This window comes from Gymnoscopelus microlampas (genome assembly GCF_963454915.1).
Source record: "Gymnoscopelus microlampas genome assembly, chromosome: 4".
NCBI classification, from domain to species: domain Eukaryota; kingdom Metazoa; phylum Chordata; class Actinopteri; order Myctophiformes; family Myctophidae; genus Gymnoscopelus; species Gymnoscopelus microlampas.
The window spans coordinates 3,701,987-3,729,491 of NC_139941.1; the positions used below are offsets into that span (position 1 = coordinate 3,701,987).

General features: G+C 42.7%; 1 protein-coding gene across 3 annotated transcripts; it reads right to left on the minus strand.

The window, feature by feature from the left end:
* Positions 1-942: 942 nt before the first annotated feature.
* zfr (zinc finger RNA binding protein) lies at positions 943-27,498 on the minus strand. Of its 3 annotated transcripts, none has more exons than XM_084055283.1 (20): positions 27,396-27,498; positions 25,727-25,808; positions 21,601-21,877; positions 19,549-19,687; positions 18,701-18,922; positions 17,136-17,377; positions 16,538-16,747; positions 14,738-15,068; positions 13,339-13,523; positions 12,644-12,763; positions 12,230-12,375; positions 11,792-11,954; positions 11,338-11,552; positions 11,068-11,218; positions 10,785-10,926; positions 6,916-7,013; positions 5,916-6,011; positions 4,104-4,215; positions 3,036-3,133; positions 943-2,204 (listed from the first exon to the last, which is right to left on the minus strand). In XM_084055283.1, exons 1-20 carry the CDS (start codon positions 27,430-27,432, stop codon positions 2,022-2,024), a joined length of 3,249 nt encoding a protein of 1,082 aa, XP_083911409.1. In that variant the 5' UTR covers positions 27,433-27,498; the 3' UTR covers positions 943-2,021. The 3 variants fall into 3 exon arrangements, with proteins under 3 accessions (XP_083911409.1, XP_083911408.1, XP_083911410.1); XM_084055282.1 differs by having other exon boundaries at positions 5,904-6,011; XM_084055284.1 differs by lacking the exons at positions 943-2,204; positions 3,036-3,133; positions 4,104-4,215; positions 6,916-7,013 and having other exon boundaries at positions 5,904-6,011.
* Between the last annotated feature and the right edge of the window lie 7 nt (positions 27,499-27,505).

Genomic DNA, 27,505 nt, shown 5'->3' on the forward strand with positions numbered 1-27,505 from the left:
CTCAATGTTAATCAGAATTAAATGCTTTCATTTGTTATATATATTTTTTTAAGTTGCAATATTCAAAAATAAAACTTTTCAATAACCCCACCTATCATCCCTGACCCTGACCTTCTCCCTTTCAAAATTTACAGCAAGTAGCCAAGGAACAATGCGTTGGTTTAGTCAAAATGCTTAAAGCTTACCATGTTGCACTTGCACATCAAATGTAGACCATGTCATATAACTCCCTCTTCTTTCTAGAGCACAGGTTTGTCTTAAATTCCCACCTAGCACCATCTACAGTAGTGAATTACGCCGGCACCGTTCTTGATCCAGAATGCATGGAAGTTGACACAGACCAGTGGTTGGTGCCCCCACCTTTTCTGAAACATCTTGAAATCGTTCGCGGCCCACCCATGACCACTTAACACATCAGCCGATGTTAAGTGGTCAGATCGGTGGGCCGGCTTTGATCGGTGGAATTAACATAGTATTTCTGTGTTATAACAAGTGTTAAATAACTATATTCTGATAGACTAATCATAGCTATGGTCTGATGTAATCATTGTTATAGTGTTTGTTCAGTAATGGGGGTCTCCGTCTCTCCAGCTCTTAATTTTCATCCAATCAGTAGAGCTAACCGATACAGGATAACAAGTGAAATTGGAAGTGATGACAAAGAAATTAGTAGACTAAATTGGAACAATAGAACATTTAAGCTGATAAATGAGTAGGCCTACCCTCCCCTGATTGGTTAGAGAAAAAAGAAAAAAAAGGAGCTGGACAGGTGGGCAGACCCGTTATTGAACAAACACTAGAAGTATACACCTGAATATTGTGACCTACAACAAAAATGTTATACCCTTGAGGCCCACATGTTGGGTATCACTGTATAGACATTGGGACATCCTGCATGTATTAACATGAAATGAAATCAAGTAGTTCACATGAAGGCCAATGGTTCTTCACTCAGGAAATGTATTTATTCCGCTTACTGTAAAGCAGAGTGCAGAACCGGACAGGCATTGAGAATGGACCTACATTGAACTGCAATTACAACATCAAAGTTACATTTTTTTCCCCATTTTCAGCTTGTACAGATTACTCAAATGAACGAAATAGTATCAAACCAAAAGAGGGCAAGCAAGCAATTAAACGTTCCAGTAATCAGAAAAAAAACAAAAACTAAAACAAATGTTAAAAGCCAGAACACAATAAAATTATCTTAACAGTCATGCTTTCAATAAACCAAAAATCTTCTTTTTTTTAAACCATTGCGAGGCTATAGCAATATTTTCATATACTTATTTATATTAGAGCTAGGTTTAGGGATAACTTCACTAACACAAATGTCTCAGGAATTAGTCATTTTCAGAAATGTAGTACAATGCCACATAGATCTACTGCCACTTGCATTCTGCACGGAAGAGAAATGATATTCAAAAGCACAAATTGAGGGGGGGAAAACAGTTGACCAAATTGGCTGTTTCACAACAGCTACAAACAGAACAGTCAACCTCTGAATGCAACTATACAACACATCAACATAGGCAAGTTCATTTGTACCTTTTGTTTGTGATCCAAGGTATAGATGTAACAAAGATAATCCGGCTCTACTTAAAATGTGTGAGGAATGTCTTTCCCCAAATAAAAAAAAAAATGAGAAAAATCCTGGAAAAGGAATTGCGGAGCTTAGGAAGTCATGGTTACTTCCATTTGTGAAGCATAAAGGATAAAAACTTGCTTTAGCTAGGAAAAGTTTAGGTCCGAACCATCTATAGCTAAAACATTACAGCAAAAGGACAGGTTTTGGTTTCTGCGGTACCTAATGAAGCACTAGTCAACCAGCAGGTTATGTCCGTCGCTTTACATGACCAAGCAAAATGCAACACTGGACTCAAGCCACTACACAGGAGGCAGAGGAAACCCAGCTGTTAATTGCAGTGACAACATAGAGGTACATTTATATATATACACATATATAGACTACTTTAAATTAGTATGGGAAGGTAAGGGGGGGGGGGGGGTTCTGGTGCTGCCTAGTAGCTGTCGTAATCCTTCTTGTCCTTCTTGCCTTCGCCCTCGAAGCTGTCCGTGCCGTCGCTGTTGTCACGCCGACGCTTGCGGGTGTTGCGGACGTTGAAGCGAGGGTTGATCTGGGGCAGGGGGTCCATGCCCAGGACCTTGTGGATCTGACGGAACGCAAGCAGCCGCAGAGCAAACTGTGCAACGGACAGGCAGAAGAGGACATTACACAGCAGAAGTGACCTCTGGAAATACAATTTGAACCGGGAGCATATATATCGGCCATGCTATATATGGTAGTGCAAGGCGGATTTGTAGTGGGTGGGACGCCTTCGGGGCGAGCCGTCCCCTTTTGGACGGGCGCCCGCGTGGGGAATTCTTTCTTCTACATTAGAAGAGTTAGGACGTCACATTCTAATACAGCCCGAATACCCAATCTCAGCACCGGCCACAGTGGCGCACCTCGCTAATCATTAGACTCCTAATCCACTACCAGTCTAGGTTCGACTCCTGCTTGGGACAATACTTTTTCAAACAACCGCGGACTACTTTTTTTCGCCGATAAAGTATAGTTTTGGACCGGACCGCGACGGAGGGGTGCAGTCTCAAGCGAACTTGAGCCACCGAGTTGCCGTGCCGAACGTTGCGAAGTTCGCTTTGAGCCCACTCAGCGCCGTCCGAGTTATGTACCGATAGGCACAGAATAGTAAATGATGTTGTGGGGACTGCGTTTGCCCCAACTGACACTCAAAGTGACTACTGGCCAATCACAGCGCGTCTTTCCCGGGACTTAGACCACTCTCAACTTCCGCTACAAATCCACAGTGCATTCCTAAAGCTCGCATCGGCCATGATGTGACTGATTATGCAGCAGACGTGTCATGTTTTTTTAACCACGTTCAACCTGTTGTCCCCATTTTGGGCATGTCATTATAGGAGAAATAAAAAGTGGCTTTTCCTGTATGAGAGCTACAAAATGCTAGCAGCCTCATCCGTGTCACTCAATAGGATGCAGCTAATGGAAGTACCTGTGCACTGGAGGTGATGTCCTCTCTCTGCTGCTCTCCCATGGTTGCCAGGGTGTCAGTGGGATTCTTTTCACAAGGATCTACCAAACCTGGCCCACCTGTTGGAAAACAAACACTCGTTTATGAGCATATTCAACCGTCCTGGACAATACCACTTTTCAGTATATCCTCCCGATGAGATTCATCTTCTTGAGGGTATCAAGTTATATATTTTTATAAAAATAAAATGGCTCCATATTGTGATCGTAATCATTGCTATAATGTTCAGTAACAAGGGTCTTCCCATCTCTCAAGCTCTTTAGTAAACATAAAATACATTTTCAGGTTTTGACTTCTCATTTTTATGTTGCTCATGTTGAATAACTTCCCATTTAAATAGTTTATCCTGTCTCAGTTCTGTATATATGTTACAGTACATGTGGAAAAGGGGGGGGGGGGTCGCCATGCCAAACAGGGAAACAATCCATAATTCCCAGCGGCCGGGGTTTTTTTTTGTTTCCCTCGAGGGGTATGGCCTCAAAGACACCCGGGCCACGGCTTGGTCCTGGCTTCCCGTGCCGGAAAAATGAGCACTCCTCGTTCCGCTTTACCCAGGCAGTCATGCATGCATGCATGCATGCATGCATGCATGCAAGCAATGCATCATCTTAGAGTCGTCCCATATAAGAATTGTGGTCCAACAATAAACAAATTGTCCCGGCAATATTGTCAGGGAGGTGGCTCTGTATCAATTACGATAGTCACTCTCATATTTGAGTCAGTTTCTGGTGAAAATGTTACTAATTCGGCGGTGGCAACATTAGCATTTTCTCACCGTCAGTTGATGCTTCATATCCAAGTCAAACCGCCAGGCTCATTTGTTTATTTTTGGAACACAGTTCTTATTTGACACGATATTAAACAAGTCTATGGGAATTCTGAATGGGGGAAGCCAGACTTCGTGCTCTATAGGTTAAGACAAAAGGCTGGCTTGTTTTGAAACAACCACTGTTATCATAATTCCCCTCGTTTCTCAATAGGGGCCGTGGGTCACACAAAGCAGTAAATATGAACAGAACCATATCTTACCGGGGAGCAAAATCCCAGAGGAAATACATTCAAAGACTCGTCTCAGGGCGTCACCTGGGCTGAGGGGGGCAGACGCACTGCTAATGGCCTTCTCCACCAGCAGTTCCAGGGCCTGAAGAACATGAAGAGGATAGAACATGGATCGTCAGTCAGCACAAATTAAATGTTTGTCTTAAAACCACTTGGTAAACCTGGTCTGTCCCCACCCACCCCCCACCCCAAAGGGACCGTCGAGTCTAATCTTTAAAAACCCAGGTCCATATTGTGGTCTGGCATAAGAGCTTGGATTTATTAATTTATAAAGTGACAATTATTACCTAACTTTGTCCAGTTTCTTATCTAATATCTGCATGCAATTCATCTGCAACTGTTTCAGGACAGCTGGGCAGTGGACTCTAGATTGTGTGATCAACAGTTTGGGAAACTGGTTCAAGGTCAAAGGTTATGGAAAAGGTCCGTAACCAGGTCAAAATAGTTTCTTGGCCATAACGTTGTCAAAAAGTGCCAAACATTTATTCAGTATTGACATGCATATTAATTATTAAATTGGGTAATTGCTTTATAATCAAGTTAGCCCTACGCGTACATAATTCAGCTTCTACTGGCAGCATAGCGATAATTCAGCTTCTACTGGCAGCAGAGCGATATTTTACAAAGAGCAAACTATAATATCAGACAATTCAAACAAAATGCTCAAGTTAACAGACTTATCTGTGCACAGACTCTCACAGCTCAAGGTTGTGTTCACAGCTTACCTATCAATGAATGGACCTTACCCAAATACGCATTACTTGTATCAATGCATGTGCGTGTTCTGTCTACACAAGATGTGTTGTTTTCTTCCTAGTACAAGTCTTTAATGCCGACTTCAATCAGTCTAGGTATATCAATGGCTTTTTTTTTTTTTTAAACATCTGTTTATTGCAGTTTTTTCCACTCACATAATATCAATGGCTTTGATATTGCATGAAGCCAACAACTCAAGAAGCTGACAGATAACTCATTCCCTCCCATGTGAATCTATAGCTCATTCCCTCCCATGTGAATCTATAGCCCTCATATTCATCACACCCTCCACAAACCGGCTGACACCATCACAAGGCAAGCACTGGACTGGAATCCACAAGGCAAAAGAAAAGTTGGGAGGCCAAAACAGACCTGGAGAAGATCAGTCGAGTGTGAGGCAAAGACAACTGGACTATCGTGGGCCCAGCTGAAGAAAACTGCCCAAAACAGAGTCCGATGGCGGGGTGTAATTGCGGCCCTATGCTCCATCTAGGAGCCTACAGGAATAAGTCAAGTAAGTAAAGTCATATTCATCACAGAAAGCCAGAGTTTTGCTGTGATCCACACACACCGAGCTCCTTGGCAATACAAGAAAATGGACTGATCAGTAGTCACTTCCCAGGTAACCAGCAAGCAATTGGACACAAAAAAGGCACAAATGGGTAACAGTTAACAATTTGGAATTGTGTCATCTGTGTTGTTTTTTCACTTTTAAATATAGTTAGCTTATGTTCCGAACGCAAAACTCGGATCGGTACACATCTGCACCCAAAGTCTTGTATTGAAGCGAGCCAATATGAATATGTGTACTGTTTTTTTTATCATTTATACATGGATGCACGGCGTGTCGCTGAACGAAAATAGATGTAAAAGCTGTGTTGTGAGCTTATAGATCTGCCATTATCAGTGCACAACTAGTTTTAGTAAGTCAAATCCCCCTTTACACCCTCAGTATAAGACAATGTGTGTCATGTCGGGAGGTTTCATTTCAGTAACATGGGCATCATAACTCACACTGATACTCACCCAGCCAGGGAAGGCTGACCAGGTGGGAACTCGCTGGCAGAGGTCCCTCAGAATACGAATGATGATCACACATGACTGAAGACCGTTGGCTCTAGCCTTTTGATGCAGTGAAGTCAAGTTTAGTGAGTTAACAGCAGCAATAACAGAGAGACAGGGGATCAAACAACTGGATGGATTCTGTCACAGAGGTCCAAACACTACTGCGCATAATGGAAGCTTCTGATTCGCTTTTGGAGGAATTTGGGAGGCTATGATAATTTGCAATCAGCCACCATTCCCAGCAGTATTGTACCTCGTCGTTAGTAAAGGGGAGTTCAAAGTTTGCAAGATGCACAAGGAAGGAGGTGCTTTCCTTGTCATCTTCTAAACCCTGACCTCAGGTTTCTCTCAAGTATCTCACAAACAGGTACTTAAAAAGTACAAGAGTCTATCTGAGAGGATAGTATAGGGACTGAAAGAGCCATGGAAATCTGCTTTACTTTGCTGGTGCATTTGCTTGAGCAGCATCATCACAGTAAACTAATCAGATGTTCCTTTTTCTCTCAATCCCTATTCTACAAGTATAAATAAATCAATCAATCACAAAATACAAACGCTCAACATGAAAGCACTTATTGATGACACACTCTTATGCAAAGTATACTCTGCAGCCTTATGGAATCACATGGAACTAAAAAAATAATAAATTAAAATACAGTACTTATGGAATCAAAAAAAGGGAATACAAGGATGCCAGTTCTTTGTTAAGAGTAATATCAATAATTCTAATCAACTTAAAAGGTTTAGCATCAATGTATAGCAACAAACATTAACCTGGACAGCTATTGTAATTCTAGGCGGCATCCTTGAATATTTGTATCGTTTTCAAATGGTTACGATTTGTTTTTCAATTATCAGTTAATTTTACCGTTAAATAAAAGTCAAACCAAAAGAGTAAAAAATTAAAATGTTATGCATAATCTCATAAGGCTACAATAAGAAAGTAAAATGATGTTCCAACCTGGAACCACTTAGCGTGGCGCAGAGCAGCCAGGGCGTCAAGGCATTTTTGCCTGTCCAAGACGTCCGCTGGGTCTTTCACCATACCCGAGGTTACATCTAAAAATGGATTCGAATTGTCAAGATGGTGGATGAGGAATGGGTGTTTGACCAGGTCAGCGAGGCTGCCGAGAACAAACACATTGCCACACATACCAGGTGTTTTTTTTGTCCCCTCCCTCCCATGACAATGCACTGTAGGCTGCTTGCTTCACAACTTTCAACCTGGCGCCCCTATTCTGGGCATTGTTATAAGGGTTATTATCAAAAACGCAAAAAAAATTGCAGATCTACAAGCTCACAACCTGTTGCAGATGCAACATTTTGTGAGCTTGTAGATCGGCTATTTTCGCTATTCGTCGTACAACGAAGTATTTAGGGCTTAAGTGGGTAACAACAGACATAATATACGTATATATGCGCACTGGCCACTGGATCTTACGTCAACTTTGCCGCCATATTAGTCCGGGAAACTTGCCTTAACTCCACTGCAAGAAATATGCCTGTGTTATTGTGGTTTGGGGCCATGTATATTTCTAACTATTAATGTTAAAGTATCACATACTCGTATGTAACAGAACTACATGTGTGGCATTGTAACAAATCAAACGGCGTAAAATGTGGTTTAATAGACATACATGCAGTAAGGAGGCGGAGCTTGACCGGACCAATATGGCGGCCACATTGAGGCATCACTCCAATGAACAGCAGTGGCCAATGCGGTATCTACGTGTATATATATCTACTGTTAACAGCCTAAACTTGTTTGTCCAAAAAGGTCATTTGGACTGATAACTGTACTTCACACACACTGAATGATGGATGTAGTTATTGTGGATTTGGCATTATGATTATGTTAGATCATAGAAGGGATGTGTGTGTGATTAGGACTAGCGTACTTTGCAGTCTAAACAAACATTGTAGGAGAGAAAAAGGAAGTGATGTAATGGTAGTTCGCTATATGTAGACAAAGCCAATTATCAGGTAATTCAACAACTAGGTCTTACAAAAGAAATAAGAGGGGTTAAACAAAGTAATCTTATCATACAATGCTATAAAAGGTAGTAATTTCAATTAGACAATTATTTGAATATATTTGTGTGGTGCCAATCAGTAATTTGCCCTGAGATCTCTATGTTAGGACAGAGGAAGGCTGAGTTTATACTTTGTCGTAGGATGGTGTTGCATGCTGAAAACAGCAATTTTTGGCATGCAACACAATCACACGATGAAGCATAAATCAGGCTATGGGTCTACCAACGGGCGTGGGTCATGGTTATTTGTATGGACATGGAAACGAGGAGGAAGTCATGAGCGCAGTAATGGCTTCCTAAGATATGACCTGATAAATGCGGCGTAGGCGATGGTAGGTGTGGCAAAGTGTTTGGGGTAGTGGGGGAAACCTTGGTCAAAAATCCTTCCGGAGCTGGTTGCTTCTGATGGCAGACAGGTCATTTAAAAAGATGGAGGTTTTTTTTTCTTTTGCATTTTTTTTTTTTGTTCAAAGAAATAAGAGAGAGGGACTTTGGGCTGGACTTGTAAGAATAGCTACGGATAAAGAGGCAGCGGTGCGTGCTGGAAAAAAAATAAAACAAAAACATGAAAGCTCCCAGCAAACAAAGGGGGTTAGGACATCACTGCATGCATACCTAGCATCAGTAGGTTGCCAATAAACCCCAACAGTCATTGTATACCGATGGCTGTACCCAGGTCCAACCAAAGATTCCTCTGTCATAGTCTTCCTCCCTGAAGTTGACCATTACTCCCCTAAGGATGCTTGGAAATATATATAGACTGAAATTTTCTAGCTTTTGCTTTACCCATCCATTGCCATTAAATAAAATACAAAAAAAAAAGACAATGGATTTTAACATAAGAGCCGTTTTTAACAGAATTATTCCACAATTAAATCTATGACGCACCCAATTTGAGTCCTAAGATAAGGGTATGGAGAAGGACACCAAATCCCTCAGGGGAGCACTTCTGAACAGGGCACCTCAGCATGGTGAACTTCTCATCACCAGACAAAAAGGAAGATTTGTTTCCTGTGGGGACATGTGACCCAGCTTCCGCTAACCAACTTCCTCTCCCTGGCTGTTTGGAATTCTGCCCTGTGGCCCGTGGCCAAATCCTAACTTGACAAACGGATCCACCATTCGAACCGTCGCACAAATCCTCCGATGAACATTTAGCCAATTTGTGCAGAATTTCGAGTGGCACATAAGTATGTCAAGTTAACATTCTGCCGCTTGCTAATCTGTTCTCCACAATTAATGACCATTTGTTTTGGCTTATCATTAAGAAAATCAGAAGAGTATGGAGTTACCAAATCAGAAAGCTGCACCCGGCACAAAATCATAGCTTGTAATTTAGATTTGTACCACAATAATGTCCGATTTGTAACTTGCTATTATTTCTTTAAAAACACAAGTTACAAATCTGAGATAAAAGTACAAATCTAAACAAGGCAACCTAGAGATGAGCATAGTACAGTAGTTGAGCCGCAAAATAGATAACGTCCACATCATTTTTAGTCTTATGGTGGAGTTTAAATGAACAAACTGGATTGATCCATTATCAGTTTATGTTATACTATCATTTAGTTCCTTGATCCCTGTGGGGAAATGTGTCCCCTGCAAAGTCTTAAGAGCACTGGGCAGCCACTGAGCAACACCCGGGGACCGACTTCAGCCCCAGTGCCTTGCTCAAAGACAGGAGTATGACCCAAACTGAATATTTCACTCTTCCTAACAAGTAAGGTGCATAGCTGAGCCATGAGGCTCATCACTGTCCTTAACCTATTAAGTTTGGCCATATGCCAGATCTTTTCTTTCAGATGCACTTCATGGCCGTGTAGTGGGTTGAGTCACTGCAGACAGAGTGACATACACCCACAGATGGCCGGACTACAATCATTTTGGTATTGCTTTGCGGCTCAACTAGTCATACAATTTGTGGATGATTGACAGATGAACAGAGTACTATAGGGCCCCTGCATGTTATGCAGGGCCCTCATTACAAGTCAGACATCACTTGGGCACAAAACACAAACTACAAGTTACAAGTCAGACATGGGCCCAGGTACAAATTTAAATTACAAGTTGTAACGGTACAGCTTTTTGGGTTGATAGTAGCACCATTAGAAGACAAGTATTTTAAAGGAGCAACAGCTAGAAGAACCCTGTGGTACTGCTCGTTGTAAGTGGAAACAGAATCCCCTTGAACACAGGAAACAAAAATGAATCTTACCTGGGATTAACTAGACTCAACACAATGCAAACACTGATCATGCGTTGTTTTTAAAGGGATAGCATTTGAGAGGCACTGGAAAGTTACAGAGCCGAAGCCTTAAGAGCAACACTGCTGGCATCTTCACCCCCCCCCGCCGCCGCCCCCGCCCCACCCCTGCTGAACTCACTGTGATTAGAGAGCGTGCATCACTGTTAACTGAAAACTTTGTGTCAAGTTTATAGTGAGGCTAGCTTTAGATCACAGCAAGCTTTGACACACTGCAATCTAATCACATTGCAGCAAACGGCGCAGGGGACTGTTTGACCCCCTAAAAAAATAGATTTTTAAAAAGAATAAAAAGGGGAAGGACCAAGCCCATTCCATGTTTGTATTCAAACTTGTGGTGGGCTTGGGAGAACAAATTGCTCATTCTAAATCGGTACCCTTTTCCAAACCAACTTAAGTGCCAGCAGGGTAGGGCTCTTCAGGACATGAATCAAAATATGGAAATTAATCTCATAGGGATGTGACAGAGAGAATTGAAAGAGAAAGAGAAGGAGACAAGAATTGAGGAAATAAGGCTGCGGTGGCTTTCCCAACCTCCGTCCCGTCCGCTCTCCTCTCGGATGATGGGTGACGTCAGTGTGATGGTCACTTGCATCTTGGGCTCTGCGCCGGACAGCAGGATAATGGCCGCTTCCTCGATGGAGCCTTTAACCTCGTATTTGTCTGGTGTAACAATCTAGAAAGGATGACACGCAGTAGACACCAACACCGATGATGTTAACACTCATTGTGTGGCATGATGGCAGGCATTGCACATGTGTAGCAGAGCTTTGGGTAAAAATAATCAAGAATTGACGATGTGACATTTTGGCGATACCGTCAGTTGCTTGGGAAGGTGCTCGACGATGCGGCTGAGGAGGGTCTTGGTGGGTTTCTCGGAGCAGAGGAGGACCAGGTTGACGTTCTTGTCCCCACGAAGGAGCAGGCCTTTGGCCAAGACACCCACCCTCATCACTCCCTTCAGTGCTCTAGATAGAAAAAAGACAAAAACATTTTGTTTTTGAACCAGCAGTGATGTCAATGTTTGAAGTTTAAACACAGAAACACGAGGAGACAAAGAGACGTTGAGCTCTCTCAGATGCCTCACCTGTCTTTAGCGACTTCTTTCTTCTCCTTCTCCTTGTCCTCTTCCTTGCCCTTGTCTTTGTCCTGGTCAGTGATGATGTCCGACACCAGTTTGAGGGCACGTTCTGTGATGGACACAATCTTCTGGATAGCTTGGAGTTCATCCTCTGAGGGATAAATGGCTGCATGCTTGGTCATTACGTAGCGATCGTCTGAAGAGTCGGGGCGACGAGGCGGCTAAAAGAGAAATGGTGGAAAGAAAACTATTCATTCACACGACAAGAAAGGAATCGCAATGAGGTTTCAATTTAGTTCATGTAAGAGTATTCCAAAGAGTTACTTTTCTCAGTAGGCAATTCTGTAACCAATTACTTTTTAATGACAAAGACATAGTCATGCAACGAGTTACTTGATTAACAGAAAACGCAAAACTGCATTCAAATAGTAAAAAATTCAGAGGACCCAGGAGGACCTACCACAGGTCCCTGAGGCTGAGGGATGGGCATGCCAGGCCGGACCCCCAAGAGACCGGGTGGCCCAGGGGGCCCCTGAGGATAGCCTCCGTCGGGCATACGGCGTCTGTCATCCCAGTGGTGCTCTTCTTCCATGCGTCTCCAGTACATGTCCTCTTCATAACGCCTGGAAAGGTTCAGCAGTTTGGGGAGGAAAAAACAAACGGTGACCTGGGAGTTCAGCAGATTAGACATGGAGAATGTCCACTGATGAACCACTTAAACCCTAGTCGACTGAGATCACCCAGGGATCTATACTTGGTTCCCTCCCGTTTTCCCCTCTACATCAAATCTCCGTGGAAAATACATCTGCACTATTTTCGGCAGATGTTTTCCCCAGAATGGAGACGCAAGTTAAAAAAACAAAAAAACATCAGCTGGTCATCAAAGACCTCATCGTACCTCATTTCCATTCTCCAGCGCTCCTCTTCCTCTCTCCTCCTCCAGAACTCTTCTTTCTGCATCTGCTTCCTCATCTTCTCCTCCTGAATCTTACGGGCACGGATGCTAGGCTTCACCTCCACCTGAAGGTCAGGGTTCACCTTTTTCTAAAAGACCAGGTGAAGAGGAAATGTCAGGACAGATGACGGCATGATCAAATTATGACTTATTGTTTAACCATTCAAAATAGTTCAGTCTAGTGTCCTGGGTCGTGTAGATTACTCGCTTCGGTCTAAAAACCTGTCATGCCAAAAATAACGTTGTCCCAGCTAAAACATGATTTGAAGATCAGTTCTTATCAGCAAGCGACAGCAGCCAAAGATAATACATTAGGCATAATAACACTTGTGCCTGGACCTATAAAAATTTACCAACCTTGTACTGCAGTCGATGCCTCCTTCCCTTCAGATGCATCTCCTTGGCGTTGGGATCGTTGAAACTGCATTCACACAGCTTGCAGTGGAAGCGGATGACTTTTCCTTCATCGTTGCGGACCTAAGGAGATGGGTAACACAAAATGTTCAATTCCCTCCCTATAGCAGTGGTTTTTAACTTTAACTCTTACAGGATCCAACGGCATGGCTCCAATGTGGAGTTAATTCTGTGCAGTGTGCATGCAAAGTTTAGCACTGATCGGTCCAGTGGTTTGTGACACACAGACCCTCTCATAGACAGGTAGGGTATTGCCGAGCAACGCCGTAAAAAGAAAATTGTACGGCAGACTCAGAGTCAGTCTTCATTTGAACTCTTTTATACTTGTGTTTGATGGAGTGCAATATAGAACGATTACAGCCCCACAACCACAGCACAGGCCTTCCCCTCTGGTTCATGGCCAGTGGGGTTTGTTAAACAAAAAACAGCTGTCTCCCTATTTGGGCTTCTGCAGTTGTGAACACTTTTTTTGCATTGCTTAAAAGAAAAAATAACATTTATATTCTCAAAAAGAACTGATCTACAAGCTATAAGTAAGCAATAAGTCGTGATGTGACGTGTAGTTAGCGTGCAGATCAGTTATTTTTGGCAAGCAACACCCAAGTGAGAAATGAAGCTGTGGTGGGCAGTCAGAATACCTCTTCAACGTAGTCGTGTCCAACAGGCTGCACGTCGTTCTGCAGTGCAGCCAGCGCCGCCGCAGACAGCGAATCAGATATATCATTCTTGGTCTCTGGGGCAGCCATGGAGGGTGGCGCGGGCTTGGATATCTCTGCCGCCTTCATCTCATCCGCTTTCGCCGTGGTCTGCAGTTTATTTCCTCCTGCAAGGGGCGAAGGGGGAGGTAGGGTTCTTTAGTCTCATATCATCGCTGTTGGACACAAACCTTGTCTCAATATTTCATAAATTACCCATTCAGTTACGAAAATAGGCAATGCAACGTGTTGTGAGCTTGCAGATAGCATTGGCTTAAGTGAACAGTCAACAAATACAATGAAACCTCAAATTGTAGATTAAAAAGCCTTGCATACCAGGGGCGATTAATTCACCAGATTTTTTTTTAAAGAGCCAGCCACTAATCGTAAATACACAGTCTAAACAAAATATATGAATTGATTAACCAATAAGAATTTGCAAATGAATTTGATCATGCAAAAAAAAAGCAAAATAAAAAACAATCAATTCCCATTCAAAGATTCTTAGTACTGGTTTACTTAAAACTGCTACATTCCATTTTCCTCTCATCTGTAATGAGAAGTCACTAGTCCACAGATGCTTTGACAAATGGACAGCATACAAATGCAATAAATCACAATACAAGAGGAAAACAATGACCGTTTCCATTTTCAGGGGCCAGGAGTGAACTCACCACGGACATGTTGAACTATTGGCCATTTGACTGTATGGTTAAACTAGGTCATGCACTTGTTATTCTACAAGGCACAGAACTTCAAGAAATGTTGTTTGGAAACACACGCCTGGTCGCCGTCCATCACTACACAAGTTGGCAGCGACATATCCAGACATTGGCATGTAGCCATTAGTTTTTGAACCACTTTCAACCTGGTGTCCCTATTTTGGGCACGTCATTATAGGTGAAAATTGACAATTAAAAAATACATATAAAACCATTATCATTTAAAAAAAAGTCATTTTCTTTTTTCATTGTATGAAAAGTACATGGGGCTTCAATGACTTTAACCCTATATACTTAGATGGGTACGCAAGGGGTCTGTAATTAGCCCAGTCCTTTTCTCCCTCTCAAATCTCTGCCGATCTACAAGCTCACACAATGCCTTGTGACGTGTAGTGAGCCGATTGTTCGCCTGTTTTCACTGAATGTTTGCCTATTACGACAAGCCTCGAATAGGGATGCTAGGATTCATGTGGTTGAACTGGTTAAATGCAGAGCTATAATAATCAAACAGGAATTCAGCCTCAAAAACACAGAACAGAGCATAATGGCAACAAGGTGAAGAATGAAGTCATTGACAAATACCGCCAGGAGACGTCAAAATTCAACGGCGACCTACTGACCGACAAAGTTGATCTTGGGGGCGGAGGCCTTCTTGACGGGGGCGGTGGAGTTGGCAGACGACAGACTGTTGCCGAGCGCGTTCTTGCCGAGCGCCCCGCCGCCACCGCTCACTATGTTGACCGGCTTCAGGTAGGAGGAGTTGTGGGTGGAGGCAGAAGCATTGGAGGAGGAGGTGCCCATGGACAGGGACGAGGAGGTGGTGCTGGAGCTGCCCAGGCCAGAGGAGGGGGTCTTACTGGGGGCGGCCGTGGTGGAGGAGGAGGTCTGGGTGACCACGCTGGGCTCCGTGGAAGGGATGGGTTTCCCCAGCTTGGTGTGAAGCTTCACCACCTGGGGGAACGGAGCAGAGCAACACGGTTGAGGGTTTGCTGTTGAAAGCAGCTGTCCAAACCGTTTTCTAAATTACAATAAGTGTATTGTAACAACGTGTATGTTTATGACACTCTGAATGTTGTGAACCAACACGGCTAAAATTAATATTTTCCTATCCATCTAACATATCACTGTTGTTTATTTGCCACCCTAGGCAGCATGATAGCAAAGCCATTTCAGCAAATGCTTGAGCGTCATGCAAATTTGCTGTGTGGCTTTGATTGATTGAATTCTTTATTAGCAGATTGCAAAAAGTACAGGAGGTGGGGGCATTATTGTGTAAGGCCTACACAATAATGCTAAAAGGATAACAAAAAAACCCTGTGGGCTTGTTTCCATTGTGGTCCTGCGTATTCAATTCATAAAGGCCGAGTTCTGTAGGTGGAAACGTGTTTTTTTTTTCTAAAATGAATTTATAGCTATTCAATAAAGGCTTTACCTTCAAGGAGGGCTTGCCCCTTTTCTTTTCAATTGAAATTTAAAAAAAGAAATTATACATCATATCGAATATCAGTATTGTGGTAAGATCTAAAAACACTGCAGCATTATTTAATACTACAGTAGTCATTCACAACACAGAGTCGCAGACATACGTTCATAATCATTCCAGCGTACGTCAGTGCGGCCTATGCTCTCATATCATAAATCTCATATTTGGGAACATGTAGCACACATCTTGATATCTTTGCTTAAATTGCCAAAACACGTCAAAGCTTAAGTTCCCCTTCTGACTCATGAAGCTGTAAAAGGACTGGCATCCATCATGTCTTTATTAAACCAGATATGCAAATATGTTCCGATATTTCTTTTTCCTTCCAAACACCTGAACCCGGTCATATATGCAAACATCTGTGCCGAATATACACAGTATAGAGACAAGTACACATCGTCCACTTAGCCTGCCTGTATGTGGGTGTGTGTGTGTATCGAATGATATCTTTTGTGACCGTTTACAATCCATTATGTTCCCCTACATAATGTGTTTACCGGTGTCAGCCCAGGGGTCTATGATAGGCCCTTTTTTTACCCCTCTACAAAATGCAGCAAAAATTGCAGATCTACAATCTCACAGCGCGACACGTTGAGAGATTGTAGATGTGCCATTTTTGTCTAATGTTCGACCAAGAATAGGGATGCTAGGGTTCATGTGGTTAAACACATTAACCCTGGCCTCCCTATTTTGGGCATGCCATTATTGGCAAAGGTTTAAAGACTTAAAAAATATGTTTAATATCAAAGTTCTCAAATTTTGAAAAATAGTCAATGTATAAAACTTCATAAGACAAGCTGTGAGCTATGAGCTTGTATCCCAAAGTACAAACTAGTGCTTACGTGGTTAAGCCTAATCCATAGGTAAAATGGTGTCGCTGGTCAAAAATAACTGATCTATGTGAGCAAGTGACGCATGATGGTAATAAATGCATTACCTTCTGATGCTTGGCCCCACGGATATGAGCGGCGTAAGCGTCGGCGCCGGTGCAGGAGACGTCACACAGCTCACAGCGGAGCTGGTTCTGGACGCCGCGGGCAGAGCTGCTGGTTCCTCCACTGCTGCTGCTGCTACTGCTGCTCTGAGACACCTTGAGAGCTGCTTCCTTCTTCTTGTGCTTCTGGCCCTCCAGGTGCTCCTTGTATGTCTGGTTGGAGAGGGAGGGGGGGGGGGGGTTACTATTCCTTCATTTGAGACACCATTACTTGCTTCAAATGTATACTGCAAGCCAAGCATGGCGTTTCAGCAAAAAACGAATCACGTATTAATCAATTTTACAAATCAATTTCCGTGCTTTTGTATTGAACTATAGAGAACAGAAGGAGTAAAATGTCCCCTCCTGCAAAGTTTGTGAAACAAACTAATTTGATCAGTGTTTGAGTACCTTTTCAAGGTACTCAAACAAGCTTGTAGATCAGTTTTTTCTTTTTGGTCTATAACATGACCAAAATAGGGAGGCGAGGTTCAAAGTGATCCCCACCAGTCTTTAGGCTTCAAAGACCAAGGACTACAGAGACAAGTGTGAGCGTGCTCACCTGCGGGCCTGCACAGCTGATCTTACACACGTCACAGTAGTGGATCTGAGGGGGTTTGGGCGGCTGCTTAGGCCTGAGCTGCTTGCTCTGGAAGGGCGGCTTCTTGGTGAAGGTGCTGCCCGTCCACGCTGCTGTAGCGGCTACCGCGGCCACCGCCTGCTTCTGTTGCTGCTGCTGTTGCTGCTGGTAGTATGTGGAGGCAGCAGAGTACACGGCGGCCTCGTAGCCCGAGTAAGACGTACCTACGGGAGCGGGAATAGGGGGCAGTGATGAAGAAATACATTTAAATAAAATCTTTTTTTTTACCCCTTTAAGACCGGGAACGCATCTGTGTCATTTTAATATTTCTTTGGCTCTATAAAAATAGCAGATCTACAAGCTCATAGCGCGGCACTACGAGCTTGTAGATCTGCTTTTTTTTTTTTATCGTGAAAATGTGTGCAAATCTTTAGTTTGAATATATATATATACTTTTTTAAAGCGAAAGTTTTTAACTCAAATCTTGACATCTGGGGATTTTACAAATGTCTTCTAAATCCTAACAGTTTTTTTTTTCCTAAAGTTTTTTTTTTTTTCTTACTTATTGTTGCTATATTTTCAATGTTTTTCAAACTTTTCTCATGTCAAGGACCCCCAAAATAATATGCATTTGTCCGCGGACCGCCTCCCATCTAAAAATATTTTGGTGCCGTGCTATGAGCTTGTATATCTGATATTTTTGAATAGCCAAAGAAACCTTAAAATGACACGCATGCGTTTCCTTCCCGGGCCTAAAAGGGTTAAAGATACCAATTCTAAATCTACTAGCCACAGCATCTAAGAAAGAAATCAAATGCTTCAGTGTTTAACACTGGGAACTTTAGGCTTCCTCCTCCATTCTAAAATGTGCAGTCTAGCTAAACTGTGTTTTGAGTGACAAGATTCTGCATCTACGCCCGATGCGACACAACTCGTATGTTGAATAATAATGTTCAACTCAAGCGAATTTTGCGCAAGCTAATAAGAGCGACAGCCTATGGGGAATGTTGCAAATTAATAAACATGTTGCATCCATTCAAAATGATGATGACAGTCATCACTTTGTGCCGCGCTGCAAGCTTGTACATCTGCTATTTTTGAACATTTATTGAAAGATCTCTTAACACATTCACTGCCTGAATTATTTCAGATTTCTTGCAGTTTTATGCCAGAGATTTTTCATTGAAGAAAAAAAAAACTACTCAGGAGCCGAGATACAGAATTTTAAAGTTTTAAGTTAACAAGGAAGTGGATAGGAGTCTAGATCTTCGAAAAATCAAATCTCCTTGGTCTTTGGGTCAAAAAAAAAAAAAACGAGTTAACTCGATCTAGGCAATCAATGTGTTAAGTGTTCTTAAAACGTGTTTTGCTATACAGCTAAAATCTAAAATGACAGATGCTTTCCCGGTTTATAATGGGTTACAATGATGGCACCCAGATCAATGAAATGCGTTTCTGCAGCTCACATTCTACTATATTGCTCGACTGCGTTTGGGTTTAGCGTGTGGGTAACTTGTATGTGTGGGTGATGGCCGGCATTTCCTTACCAGAATATGTGACCGCGTTGGTGCTGTAGGTGGGACTCTGGGAGTACGACGGCACTACGGACGCTCCAGCAGAGGGTACGGGCTGCACGGTGGACGACACCGGGTAGATGGAGAAGGTCGAGGTGGCCTGGCTGGGCGTGGCCGGTTTGATGGCAGTCACCTGGCGCGTCTGCTGGGTCTGGGTGTACGGCGTCATACATTGCGTGTACGCTGGTTTGGGGGCTATGTGGGGAAATAGAGAATAGTACAAAACGATTACTTTTTTTTAAAGGTTGCACAAAACACAAAACATATCCATTATCCAAAAAACATGTGGGATATAGACAACACATGTTTTTGTTGTTCTCTTGTGCTTAATAAACTGGTTTGGCATCAGTAGCTATGAGTGTGTCGTGACTCTTTGATGTTTTAAGAAATAAATGTTCGTTTTGGTCGGGTCATTGTGAAACATTTTCAAAAGTAGCTGATCTACAAGCGTTGTGAAAACCACACTTTTAGATTATTTTTTTTGTGAAAATGTAAGCAAATGGACCCTAATGCAGTGGTTCTCAAAGTGGGGTCCATGGACCCTCAGGGTTCCTTGAGGTGGTTCCAAATGGACACGTACAGGTCTGGAACTTTTGAGAGTGTACAAATGGAACCAAATGGACCCGTACGGGTCCATTTGGTTCCATTTGTACACTCTCAGAGTTATGAGGGGTCATTGAAATTAAAAAGTTTGAGAACCACTGGCCTAATGCACACCAAACAGGAGGTCATTCAAGTTTTTGAAAAGCTTTGAGAATCAGAGCTCTAGGAGGACTTTTCTTCACCATGACGAGTCCAGTCCAGTGGCGTGTTGAACGTACCCGTCTGATAGTAGGACTCTGCCACTGTGGGCTGGGGCTGTGCTGCGGCCACAGCCGATGTAGCGATGGGCTGCTGGTAGTATTGCTTGGGGTCATAAGCGACAGCCGGGGCTGTAGACCGCACATACGAATATGTGTCCTGCAGAAGACAAACACCACAAGCAATGTTTATAGTATAGGCCATTTGAAAACCATACCTGCGCTGCTAGATTTCATAGCACAGTCAAACAATCAATGTATTATTATTTTCAAAACAAACAATATTGGACACAAAATCAATAGCTGAATGGCAGCTTTTCCCTTGCTGTTGATTTTACTGTTATCTTGTTCCAAGCAGCGATCCGCCTCATGACAAAAGAGAGACGGCCGTTACCATACCACTTGAGAAAGAGGTACTCTAACCCACCGTTTCCCAAACAGTGTGTCGGGACCCATATGTGGGTCGTGGACCAATTTGTATGGGTCACGCGAGTAAATATGTTTATTTTGTGTTTCCTAACTTTCAAATTTTTTTATTATTTCAAAAGATTATCAAAACATTCCCAACAAAAATCTCAATTTTAGTGTGTTGAAAACTAATTCAACCTTTTTTTCGAAAGCATCAAAATAAATTTAAAAAATCCATTAATTAGCGGGGGAAAAGTACTTTTAAGAATTTGTGAAAATAGCAGATCTACAAGCTCGCAACATGTCGCATCTTGTGAGCTTGTAGAGCGGCTATTTTCACTAGTTGGGTCACGGGGGGAGACATAAGATTTATTTTGGGTCTCGAGCAAAAAGGTTTGGGAACCACTGCTCTAACGGACATGATTTCATAGTTTGTGTGACACATGGTCACCGCTGATGAACATGGGGAATTATGCTGTCCAAACAAGCAAACTCTCCTCCTCCCCCTTACAGGTGTCCAACAGACTATGGTAGCCAAAGTGCCGGTCATGTTGTGTAAACACTTAGTGTTTAAGATCGCCCTAAGGAAAAAATATTTAGATCTTCCCTTCAATCTGCGACATAATATTAAATTAATAACTATTAAGCCTGATGCAGGGAAAAACAAACCAGGGTAGGCTATAATAGTAATAGACAAAAAGAGAAATAGCAGTATTGATTAATTTGACCAAGCAAATAATCGGTAATTGGATATCGGGCAAAATCGTGCATCCTTAAAATCCTTGCTAAATGAAAAAGCAAAGAATAAAGAAGAGGGGATTCATTTGCGGCATTCAGCTGCTTTGTGATAACTGAAGCATCTGGACACCATAAGGCAATTTTGACGATATAAAAAGCACAGTATGTACTGAATCAGACAGCTTCTTTCAATCTGTCTTCTGACTGGAAAAGCACTACTTCTTAAATCAAGTCTAACACTGGCATGAAGCAACCAATAGATTACATCGTGATCCCTGCCCACTTTCCAGAATTCTGCCCTTCTAAGTTGGAGGAGGAAGGGACAAATATTTAGACTAAAATAAAGTCTTGATGTGGGCATAGATTTGCAAGTAAGTCAGGTCAGTGTTCCAGTTAACCAAAGTTATTCATGAATATACATGCGAATATGAATTCCTATTCATGAATATTTTATAAAACCTATTTGCACACACACTCGACTGTTTCTCTTAATTGCACAACTAATTATCTATGCTGTCAGCAGAATGTATTAGACCCCTTTTCACGTGATGTCACAAGCCACGACCATGTTCATTTTGGAGGACAATCAAGTTTTGAAAGAAGAGTGAGTAAAAGATCTGTGTTACTTTAGATTTCTTTGGCTATTCAAAAATAGCAGATATACAAGTTCATAGCGCGGCACTGAGTGCCGCGCTATGAGCTTGTAGATCTGCTATTTTTGAAAAATCTTGGGGATTTTTTTTTTTTTTCTCAAAAAACTGTTAGGATTTAGAAAACATTTTTAATAATCGCCTCAGGTCTTAATGGGTTAAAATTACTACTAATTAGTACTCATTAAAATCCATTATTTTTATATTGATTAACCCCTTGCACCCCATTTATCTTAAATGTATTTACGTACAGATGAGATGGTGCATGGGACTTTACCTGGTAGTTCTGAGAGGTGACTGGAGGTGGGGGCGGGGGGACTTCAGGTTGACGCTGGGCGTAGGCGCTGTAGTCTGTCGCGGCATGCGTCGGCTGGTAGCCTCCATACGCCGCTGCGGTGGCGGCTGCCACAGACACCGGCGCCTGCCTTACGGCTACGGTGGCACTGGGGGCGTAGGCGGCCGCCACAGTGTGAGCTGCCACCGGGGCCTGGTGCACGGTGTAGCTGGCAACCGTGGTTGGATGGGTGTAGGCTACCCCGGCTCCTGGCTGCTGACTGGAAGGAAACGGGAGAGTAGGGTCTTAACTGGGTTCCCTCAGGCACACATATTTTGTGTTTTAGGTGGTGACATGACTTCAAAGTGTTAGTACAATAGGCTCTATTCACAGCAGCCATATTATGAAGACATTCACAGGTGTTACCAATGATACTAATGAAGGCTCTGTTCCATTCTGGTCAAACGGGGTCAGGGTGCTGATATTGTGTGCATGTTGGCTCACTGGAAACACTCTGCTACACCAGTGGGTCTAAAGTTGGGGTCCAGGGACCCTCATGGGCTTCCAAATGGCCCCTTATGGGTGCGTAACTCTGAGAGTGTACAAATGGAACCAAATGGACCCGTAAGGGTCCATTTGGTTCCATTTGTACACTCTCAGAGTTATGGGGGTCGTGGAAACCACTGTGCTACACTAAATGGAACAGAGCCTTCATTAGTATCATTGGTAACACCTGTGAAGGAAGTGATAATATGGCTGCTGTGCATAGAGCCTATATCTATGGACCAATACAGTGCCGTTCTTTAGAGCCATTTACAAGACATCCAGAGTAACGCAGGTTAACCACCTAAGCTGGACAGAGTCATGCGATGAATATAGGAACATCTACACGCTTTAATGGCTCAGTGCTCATCCCAAAAGCCCTACATGTTCTGGGCTGTCTGACTCGTGGGAGACATTTTGTCTGAATTAGCCAGTTAATAATTCAGACCACTTCCTGAGGTTCTTCCACAGTTGTCCAATAGCTCCCTTGTTGCCATGGAAACCAACATCCGGCTGAGCATAGCAAATGTGTCAACAATCAGTTTCTTCTTAAGATCCAGTACTGCTGAATCAAGGCCAGTGATGTGGAAGTGTTTTCAATGTAGTGAGAAGTAGGTCTGAAGGAAATAGTTTGTTTTTGTTGTCTTTGATCTTAAAGGGTTATCATCATCATCATCAATTGTAAAACTTTATTCATAAAAGAGAACTATACAAATGTCACATTATCTAGGGCTGTTATCTGAGCTCAGATGTTTTATTTGAATTTTTGTCTTAATCAATTGCCAATTTTTAATTATATTTGATGATAGTTTGCATAGAAAATAGTGCATAGAATGCACGTTATAACTGGTTTGTATTCGTCGACAATTGTCAATAACAAGGTTAATATTCATTTCATGCATTCTCAGAGTTTAACTGACTTGGGACAGGTCAACAAGTATTGCAGTGAACCATTAAACTTTCTTATAGCTCTTATTGAATGCTTTTAAACATGAAATAACGACTTATGTAGCCTACTGGACCGACACGTTAATCCCACCATCGCTTCTGCAGCGTGAGAGTGAAAAATACAGAATGTAATAAGTGACAGCTCGCTGGAGCATGGACGTTCCAGACTGGTTGAAAAGGCTGATACTAAAGATAGGACAGATGTGTCGCAGTGTTTCAGACTTACAGTCCATAACCACTGAATTCTCAGCCTCTTTTGTCCGGTGTTCAAGGCCATGAGCACGGCTGAGCATGCACAACTTTAGTTGAATTGACAATATAAAGCATTGTGACAATATGAAGCATTGTGCAGTAGCCGCACCGCCCACAAATGAAATATTTGTTTTACAATTGATTGCACACCATACAATTGTATATGCGTGATGCCTATAATATACACTTCACAAACAAACTCTACTGGCAAAATATGACCCTTTTGGCTTTCCATATCAAATGTACACATCTAGCGTGTAGATTAGCTATTGGACATTGGTGATACAGACATACATGATTTGACTGAGGAGTGCCCAGTCTGCTTTGTAAATGCTGGGAGACTGACTCTCAAGAGGGAGCGTCAGTAGCGTGACGATGTAACATAGCGTCACAGTTCAGTGGGACGTTGTCTTCAGAAGTCATCAGAAAATAAATGAACGTTAGCAGGCTGTAATTGATTATGTAATGTCACTGCAGTCATGCTGAATTGGCCACATCCGCGCCTTACGATGCATCAAAAAAATCGATTCATTCCCACACATCTAATGAGTTGTCTGCTCACTCCTATTTCACGGTGGTGTGTGTGTGTGTGAGTGTGAGTGTGAGTGTGAGTGTGAGTGTGAGTGTGAGTGTGTGTGTGTGAGAGAGACAGTGGTGCATTTGTCCAGGGGCCCAAGAGCTGAGTTAACAGAGAGAGAGCCATTGCCCTGGCTGATAATGCTAAAGATAATAGAGTTGGATTTGCATGAAAGAGCTTTCCGCTGCAGGGAACCGTTCTAGCCATCCATTTCCAAAACACTTCCAAGAATGTGCCCATCAAATGCTTAAAGATACATTACAACTAGATAATAGTTAATAGATAATAGCATCCGAATAAATGGGTTAGGTTGTTTAAAACAAGTCAAATCATTTACAGTACAGCATGGATAACAATCAAGGCTTGATTAGACTTGCCATAGGCACGAGAGTCTGCGTGTAACGGACAAGCCTCAATGTCGATGTCAACCCTTGCTGGGATCTAGTTGTGTCAGACCTGACATACCCGTTTTAACAAGATACAGGCCTATGTGCAATCAGGTTAATCTGAAAATCATGTATTAAAAAAGCTCATATGCAGAGTTGTACATCGAACATTAATATGAACAATTCCAAGACTGGTATATTTTAAGTTGCTGTCACGCTATTGTTTTGTACAGTTAAAGCAATATATAACATTTTACACCATCTTATTTTATAACAATGTGGCTGCATTTATTGCCATTTGTTCTCTGTAATGTATATAGATTTGTATCACACTGGTATAGGATCAAATCATTAGTCAGATGTTGAGTATTATGTTTTATTTATTTACTTTACAATTCAAATGAATTGAAAGTGGCGCAAATCCACCATTAGTCAAAGCATTGCCTTTCCAAAGATACATATTGAGCTGAGAAAGTGTTAAAATCCGTGTCAAATCTATTAAGGCATTTTCTCACACTTCGTTTTTAAGAATCGCTTTATTCTATAAGATGTACTTCCAAAACTAACTATTTATGCAATTTTGTATCTGAACATTTGAACTAATTTCACCATTCACTGCGGTGGCCAGGGCAGATATTAGTGAGCTCATGTGCTTTAGGCAGTACCAACTTGTCGACCAGTAGATGTCATACCCGACAGCAGGGGCCCAGGCGTCTCAATGGATGATAGAGATCACCTCCAACCACTACTAGTATTAGCTATACCATGGGTCTTCAACGTTTTCCGGCCAAGGACCCCCTAGCTGAGGGGGAGATGCAGGGACCCCCACTATATCGTATAAAATTGTGTTTCAGAATCAACACTTTTTGTTTATGGGGTCTGCTCTTTTTCCCCCCTCTACATTTATGCCTCTTTGCCAAAAATAGCAGATCTACAAGCTCACAACGCCTCGCAACACGAGGCGCTGTGAGCTAAAGTTCTCCTCGAAAAGGGATTCAAGTAGTTAAGGTAAAAAAAAAATCATATCACACAAAGATTTGGCGGACCCCCAGTAGTAACTGAGGACCCACTAGGGGTCCCGGACCCCCTGTTGAAGACCCCTGATTACCATTGGTTAAAACAACCTTTAATTCATTCGGATGGCAGTTTTCAATGAACACTGTATGCAGCCGTTAGCTGTGATGGTGGGAGAGAGAGAGAGAGGGGGAGAGAGAGAGAGCCTGCCGCAGCAGCAGCACAGACAGACTGCGGCCCCCTCCCCCAACCTGGAACAATGGCGAGCAATGGTGGGCATCATCACCATCACCAATGTCACCAAACCATAATAATCTGTGCGACATGATGATGATGCAGCCCCCTGATGAAAGCCACCATTATGACTCTGGTGGGGAGGGGGCAAAACTCTGGTGGGGGCTCCTCTTACCTGTACTGCGCAGCACCACCGTGGGTAAATCCAAAGTAGTTGCCGGTAGCCATTTTGGCATCTTCACCAAGCCGGCTGGGCACTGTGGAGAGAGACGGAGAGAGGGTGAGATGCTACATGCTAACGCTAAGCTAAAAGGCTAGCTAATGTTAGCATTTAGCTCCACGGAGGAGACCCAGGCGAACGGGTGAACGCTATGCTAAAGCTGCGCCACGGCTAGCTGGCGTTAGCATTTAGGCTAGCTGACGTTAGCATTTGGGCTAGCTTAACGTTAGCATTCAGGCTAGCTTAACGTTAGCATTCAGCACCACGGTAATGCTACCATTTAGGCTAGCTTAACGTTAGCATTCAGCTCCACGGACTGGAGCATCATGAGTGTTGTCGCGCGAGCGCCGCGAAATGGCAGATCTGCAAGCTCACAACGCGTCACGTCGGCTAGTCGTTGCGAGCTTGTAGGTCTGGTAAATTTTGCGGCTCGCGCGCCAGTGTTGCCAGATTTTTGGGAGAGAAATAAGAAGCCATGTCTAGGAAAACAAGCCAAAAAGAAGCAACTCAGGGCACTAGCCTCTAGAGGCCCTTTAAATACTGTATACATTGCATACAGCAGATCTACAACCTCACATCTGCCATTTGCAAAACAATCAATACATCTACAAGCTCACATCTGCCATTTGCAAAACAATCAATACAATGTGGAATATTTGGAAGAAGAACACCCCCCAAATCTGGTATGAGGGGCTCCCTCTGGCACAAAACATCATCAGATGGGGGGTTTCATGTCCATAACATGAACCACTGGTTTAAATCATTTAAAATTTGTGAAGCAAGCCCAAATAAGCAACTACACTTTAGATCAGAGGTCTTCAACGTTTTCAACCTAAGGACCCCTTAGCTGAGAGAGAGATGAAGGACCCCCCTCTATATATATATATATATATATATATATATATATATATATATATATATATATATATATATATATATATATATATATATATATATATATATATATATATATAGACTCCGGGCAAAAGGCGTGGCCAAGCTTAGGCTGAAGTAGTATAAAATTGTGTTCCATATATATATATATATATATAGTATAACATTGTGTTCCAGATTAAACTGTTTTTGTTTACGTGGTCTGCTCCCCCCCCTCTACACCGATAGCTCTTTGCCAACAATAGCCGATCTACAAGCGTGTAGATCTGCTATTTTTTGGCTAAAGTTCTCCTCAGAAAAGGGATCAAGTGGTTAAGGTATCAAAAAAAAAATATGATCACACAAAGATTTCGCGTACCCTCTGTAGTAACTTTAAGGACCCCCAAGGGGTCCCGGACCTTTAGATACAAGGCCAAAAAAAAACGACCACCAGTATTTACAACAAGCAACTTCACAGAAAAAATAAGCCCCAACGTCGCTTATAATAAGCCGACATGGCAACACGGCTCGCGCGACAGCATAACGCGCTAGTAGCAGGAAGCTAGGCTAATGTTAGCACGACGGCTAACAAGCCGCGGAGGTGAAGCCCAGGCGGACGGACTCCCCCCTCCAAGGACACACGAACAAACAAACACGCACTTTGAAGCTGTTAACGCTCCATAACGACTGTTTGCAAAGGAGCCCCCATGTTGACTATGTTGTGGTTCTATAATAAGAGCTTTATACTCACCATAGGTGAAGGACACTACTGGACATATAGGAATCATTGGGGTTCTGTTTTCTGTGTGTGACGACGGAGAGCGAGCAAACCTTCGTATTTATAACCTCGGCCGTGCACCG

Excerpts from the sequence above, each read along its gene's own strand:
- zfr (XM_084055282.1), bottom strand. The coding sequence starts at position 27,432 with ATGATTCCTATATGTCCAGTAGTGTCCTTCACCTATG. Across the intron at positions 12,376-12,643 it reads GGCATCGACTGCAGTACAAG|AAAAAGGTGAACCCTGACCT; the intron begins GTTGGTAAATTT and ends CTGGTCTTTTAG. Across the intron at positions 2,205-3,035 it reads ACATCACCTCCAGTGCACAG|TTTGCTCTGCGGCTGCTTGC; the intron begins GTACTTCCATTA and ends TCCGTTGCACAG.